The sequence below is a fragment of the Phascolarctos cinereus genome, unplaced genomic scaffold (genome assembly GCF_003287225.1).
Source record: "Phascolarctos cinereus isolate Bilbo 61053 unplaced genomic scaffold, phaCin_HiC Scaffold_5;HRSCAF=322, whole genome shotgun sequence".
NCBI lineage: Eukaryota > Metazoa > Chordata > Mammalia > Diprotodontia > Phascolarctidae > Phascolarctos > Phascolarctos cinereus.
This window is the reverse complement of record NW_027555958.1, coordinates 229,708,768-229,714,823: the sequence shown is the minus strand read 5'-3', so window position 1 is coordinate 229,714,823 and position 6,056 is coordinate 229,708,768. Positions and strand designations below refer to the sequence as shown.

Genomic DNA, 6,056 nt, shown 5'->3' with positions numbered 1-6,056 from the left:
ATTGAGTCATTCTCGTCACCCTTCCTGAGCTTGACAACTTCCTGACCTGGGACACATGCGTACCCTAGTTTCTAAGCCACCTAAGCTTCGGGGCTGTTTAGGGTTAAGTAGAGGAAGAGGCACTAGGCTGAGCCACCTGAATTGTTAGACACTGGATGGCATCATTGCCTTTTGAACACCCCACAGTCAGGTGCAAGGCCATCCACTCAGCCTTTGATGATGGGCCTCTACTTATGCAATCCTATGATCTATGGTGTCAGCCCTTTCATCATGATCCTTGAGTGTGGATGAAGAGGGCAGTCAACACGATGTGGAAGGAGACGCTGGAATGAGGACAAGACCTGAGTTAAAGAGTCCTGATTCTGCCAATTAGGATCACAGATTTAGAGCTGGAAAGGACCTCAGAAGGTTTTTAGTTGAGCCCCTTCATTTCACGGTTGAAACTGACTTGCCCACTAGGATCAGGAGGTAGTAAGTGAATTTTGACTAAGGTGACTCACTACTGTGATCCTGGGGGAGTTATTTAGCTTTATGAGGTTAACAGCACTACCCACCTACAGTGTTGTCAAGATTAAATGTGTATAAAAGCTTTGTAACTCCAGGGCTACAGAAATGTGACCCAAAATGATTAAAATGAGTCCCAGTGCTGGAGTCGAGGAGCAGCACTGCACCCTAGTGGTGACCACATTCGGGTTCTTCAGGAGCTCTTGGGATGCGGACAGTGCCTGCTGGCCACTGTCATTTCTCCAGAGTCCTTTGGAGCCTCTCCTACCCACCCCCAGTGACCATAGCCACACATTGGGTTGTGGAGTTTATAAAATCTACCGAGCCAGCGGGCTGCAGCCAGAGCTGCCAATGCAGCTAGGGGTATTGCCCTGGGAACAAATGTGCCACAAGGCCATTTAGTCAATCACAGATACCAGGGCCACCCATCTGCCCACCCTGGGGCCAGGGGGCTTCCAGAGCCCTGGGTATCACCCCTCCTGAGACGCGAGGGCTTTGCCCTGCTCACAATGGCATGTGTAGACATGTACACATGGGAGGACACACACAGGGGCACATGGTGGAGGCAAGGGGTTTGGGGGTAAGGGTGGAACTGCAGGATTCACATCTCAGTCTCAGCCAACAGACTATCTCCCAGCCCTGATGTCATCAGTACCATCTGGGAGCCAGGATCTGCAGAAAGGGTTAAAAAAAAAGTTATTTATTGAGATTATTCAGATCAAGGGGACTAGCTTGGGGCAAGTCATCCCTTAGCCTGCCATATATGGAGTGGTGAAAAAGGGACTAAGAATTTCAGTGCCTATTTCTTGCATTTCACCTTCCCCATCCCCTGCTGTTCTAGATTCTGGCTCTTACCTCTGGGGCAGATCCAGGATCCGCCCCTCGGGCGGGCATTGAGTTCCCCATCTCGATCCCTCTCCTGGACCCGGCCACCATCTCCCGAGGCAGCCGCCTCCTCTTCTTCTTCACCCTCTGACAGCAGGTCACAAATCTGCTGCTGCAGCTCTGGACTGATGCTGTTCTCAGTTAACACCAGGCTCCGCAAGGCCGTGGGATAATTCTCCACCATGTCCAACAGGGTCTGGGGGTGATTTGTGGGAGGAGGATAGAAGCAGGAGGGATTCGTGAAATACGCAGACACAAGTCTCCTACCATCTCTAGCATGTGTTTCAATCCCATCTCCTGCAGCACAGAGAACAACTTCCCATCCCTTATCCAAGCCTGGGACTCTCCTGATCTCTTCTCTACCTCCTCCTCCCTCAGAGTGACCCGACTGATTTCAGCACAGCAGGAAGAAGGGGCCTCAGTAGCATCAGGGAAGACATGATTCACAAAGCAGGGAAGTGCCAGGTGGTTGTAGATGGTGAACGACCACTCATGTTTATTTGGTAACTTCTAGCAATGTGCTTTGCTTTGGGCACTCATGCAATAGGACTTTACCTGCCCTCTCTGGATTTGAACTTCCTCAATTAGAATGCAAAGGGGTAAGACTAGGACAAAGGGGTGGGGAACTTGTGTCCTTGAGGACACATGTGGCCCTCTAGGGCCTCAAGTGCGACCCTTTGACTGAATCCTAACTTCACAGAACAAATCCCCCCATTATTGGACTAGGAGATCTTCAAGATTCCTGGCTGTAAATCCTATAGTTTAACTGTGTTTCTTATCCCCTCTGGAGGCACAAGGAAGGTAGGGGAGAGTGTTGTATCCATTCTGTGTTCTCTAGGCTTTTTATATACCCTCGAGGCCACCACCAGTGCTCTGCACGCGATGGGCTGAGTCAGTGTGACCAGTTCCTGGGGCTCCTCACCTGGGCTGACTGGTTGGTAAGCCCAGTCCCTTCCAAGTCCAGGACCTCAAGGGTGCGGCTGGAGGCCACAGCCACGGCCAACATCCCTGCCACATGGTCACCTGAGGGAGATACCCAAGGAGAACTTACTGTCCCCTCCCGACCGTCAGCATCTCCCATTGCCCTAGCAACCACCATATGCCCCACCTCCCCTGCTGAGTAAGGTTGGTGATTGGTTAGGTCATCAGGAAAAGATGGCTGTGATTGGTGGGTGGATGCCAGCAGAGGCTGGTATTGGTGGAGCACAGTGATGTGTGTGTGTGTGCGGGGAGAGTGTATAGAAAACTACTGCCTGCTCTGGCAACTCCCCTACTTGCCCAGCACCCAAGGCCTCACAAGCACTCTGGCATTGCCAAGGCAATACTTCTTTGAAGTTGATCAGGAAGTTGAGAAGCAGAGTCCCCCGCCCCCATTCTCACACTTTGCATTCCAAGTGTCTGTTTGGGGCAAGGGGTTTCCCCGTGCCTCACCCAGGGGGTTGTAGTCCAGATTGAGGACTCGGACCTGGGAGCTGTGGGCCACGGCGATGGCAAGTCTGCTCCAGCCCTTAGGGGTGATTCCAGGGTTGGCGCTCAGGGTCAGCTCCTTAAGGCCTGGTGGGAGGGAGAAGTTGGTGGTGCTGAGGTTTGTGACCCCTGGGTCTGCTTTCCAGGCTGCAGTCAGAGACCTGATGAAAGCCCCTGCTACTTATCCAGATGTGGGACCTCAGCTCACTTCCTCCTCTCCCACCCCTCCAAAAACCCAGCCCAACTGCTCTTCTGCCAGGATTTGGAGCCTGCTCACAGCTTAGGGGGGGTGTGATCCCTATTCACCCTTCACCCCCATAGTTCATAATCGTACTACTTAGGGCATTTCCAAGAATCCAGTCCCTTCAGGGCCCCTAAATGTGTTAGGCTCTGTAACCCATACTCCATCCCCTAAGCAGGGTAACCTCCCACCCTCAGAAGTGGAACTGATAAAACTTCTGTAAAGGAAATCAAGACAGCCTCAGGAGAAGAACCCAGAGTCCCAGCCTGGGCCCAGGCCCACCTGATTCCCTTGCCCCTTTGGTTATGACCCTCAGCACTGCCCTGCTCACCTGACTTAGCCCCGTCAGGGGGCAGGAGACCACAGATGAGGTTGATGGCTTCATCCCCCAGCATGCAGTCACCTAAGTCTAGGGCCACAAGGGCAGGGTGCAGAGCCAGGGCAGGGTTGAGCAGGGCCAATCCAGCATCTGTCAGGGGGCTCCCATGAAGGCTGGGAGTGGGGAGAACAGTGGGGTGCTGGTCATTGCTCTCTACAGGAAGGGTTGTCTCTCTTTCGTACCCCGGGGTGAGGGCTCTCCGTAAATGGTGGGGATGGGGGTATGGAGAGGAAGGTGGAAGGAAATCACATACAAGGGGCCTGGGAGACAGGAGAACTCCAAGGTCAAAGCGGAAGTGGGCACAGGTCTTTACCGGGCAGGGGGTAGGGCTGTGGAAGGATCAAGTTTTGGGAGAAAGCTCAATCTGAGAGGATTGAAGGATTGGTGGAAAAGGAGTGGAAGACTTGGGGTGTGTCAGGGAATTAAAAGAGGAAAGCCAGGGTATCCTAGGGTGGGAGGTTAGGGGTATCTGGTTAGAATTTAGGGCATAGGGATTTGGGTGGGCATCCTGCATGGGAAAAGGGGCTAGTGAATGAATATTCAAGTTTGGGAATTAGGTTTTCATCTTGGGAAGAACGTTAGGAAGTGTTGTAGCTCAGGGAGGGGGTGAGGTTCGAGATGAAGTTATGGGCAATATTAATTAGACCCCCAGTGGGAAGTTAGGGAGAACCAGCCTTAAGAAATGAGATTAGTAATTACAAGGAGGTATCCTGGTTCAGAAAGGGAATAAAAGAGGTCAGTTTGATGGGGCAGATCTTGACTTCTGATTACAAGACAGAGCGCCTCAGAGAGGGTTATTACCAGAGCATTCCACTCTGGGAGGGATGATGTGGATATTCAGGAAGTGAGGGTGGGGATGAATTTCCGCAGTTCATAAGATTCTGAGCTAGAAAGAACCTACAGGGATCAATCTAGGCCTCCTTTATTTTACATATGAGGAAACTGCAGCCGAGAAAGAAGTGAATTGCCCAAGGTCACAATGCTGTTATTAAACGGGAGAGTCAGAATAATAGTGTAGAGCCAATGAAGGGGAGATTAGAGATTGTCTCTAGGAAAGGATTAAGGGGGACCAGAATTGACTGGGCGTGTGAGGGTGAGTTCACGGGGTCATTCTGTGTGTGGCGGGGAGGGGGTTAGGTTAGGCGGGTCTCATCCAACGAAGGGTGAACCTGTGTGCCTTAAATAGGGCGGTGCCCGAGAGTACGAATGGGGGGTGACCCACAGGAGACGAGGTGAGGTTCCGGGGTGTAGCCCCCTGCCCAACCATCCCCTTCCCCAGCCCGCTCCTGGGGCACTCACAAGAGGGACTGGACGGAGCGGTTGACTCTCAGGGCTTCAGCCAGCTGCTTGACACGCCCGGGGCTGGACACGACGCCCAGGTTGAGGTTCAGCTGCGCCAGGGACGAGGCTCCAGCCAGGGCGCGGCAGATACGCGCGAAGTCGCGGTCGCAGAGGCGGCAGCCGCGCAGGGACAGCAGGCGCACGGCGTTGTCCCGCAGGCCGCGGCAGATGTCCCGCACCTCGGCGCTCGACAGCGGCTCCCCGGAGATCTGGATGGAGCTGGGCAGCATCGTCGCCGCCGCGGGGCCGGGCCGTGCGGGCCGCCGGGGGCGAGGAGCAGGGCACCCGGGTGTGCGCGGGGGCGCGCGGCGGGCCGTGCGCTCCGTGCCTGCGGGCCCCCGCCCGGGGCTCCGCTGCCCGGCTAGAGGCGGCGCTGCGGCCCGGCTCGTGCGGCCGGGGTCCCAGACGCGGCACAGGCGCCCTGGGAGCCCTGAGCCCCGGGCCCCGCGCAGCGGGCGGCGGCGGCTGCGGCACCGGCTCCGGGGCCTGGGCTCATGGCGCGTGGCCCCGGACGCAGGCGGGCCCGGCCCGGACGGAGCCCCGGGGCTTCCTCCTCCGCCTGCCCCCCCTTCTCGAAGCCTTCTCTCCCTGCCTCCCCTGGGCTGGGCAAGCGCTGGTTACCGCCCCCCTGGGCCCGCGTCCTCCGGGTCCCGCTGCGGATTGCTGCGGCTCGAGCTCCTCCGGCCTGGAGCTCCAGCGGCTTTGCCGTGGAGGGCGGCCGGTTTCCACGGCAACGGTCGCGTCACGGCCTCTCGCCCCGCCCTCTCCCAAGCCAATCCTCGCTCCACAGACAGGCCAGCGGGTTAGCAGGAACACCGCGGAGGAAGGGGCTCGTGACAGCCCCGCTGCCAGTCCATCCAGGCGACCCGGACTCAGGAGCGGAGGCAGTGGGTATGGGCGGGGCGACCCCTCCTCCTCACCTCGCGGGATCGCGGGGTTAACTGGGAGAGATTGCTAGCAGAGTCCCCTCCCCTCCGACAGAACTAGGGTCACCGAGGGGCGTTGGCCTGGACTAGACGGACGCTCGCGGAGGACCACGATGGGGGCGAGCCCTGCGTGAAGTGGCACGTGTGTATGCATGTGTGGAGGCGGCCCAAGAGTCTGTAACACACTCAGCCGCGCCCCGAGCCCGATGTCTCCTTTCCTAGCTGTCTGGGACGCTCGGGCGTCCCGACCCCAGGCCCTTTAATTCGTCCCCGCCTTCCCTTGACTCCTCCTCTCTAGCTTCTCTTCTCTTTG

The 6,056-nt window shown here is 56.7% G+C and overlaps 1 protein-coding gene across 1 annotated transcript; it reads right to left on the bottom strand.

The window, feature by feature from the left end:
- Positions 1 to 798: 798 nt before the first annotated feature.
- On the bottom strand, positions 799 to 5,292 carry LRRC73 (leucine rich repeat containing 73). Its single transcript, XM_020976845.2, has 6 exons — positions 4,776 to 5,292; positions 3,429 to 3,589; positions 2,821 to 2,943; positions 2,312 to 2,412; positions 1,360 to 1,585; positions 799 to 1,176 (listed from the first exon to the last, which is right to left on the bottom strand). The coding sequence occupies exons 1-6, from the start codon at positions 5,045 to 5,047 to the stop codon at positions 1,106 to 1,108; spliced, it is 954 nt and encodes a 317-aa protein (XP_020832504.1). The 5' UTR covers positions 5,048 to 5,292; the 3' UTR covers positions 799 to 1,105.
- Between the last annotated feature and the right edge of the window lie 764 nt (positions 5,293 to 6,056).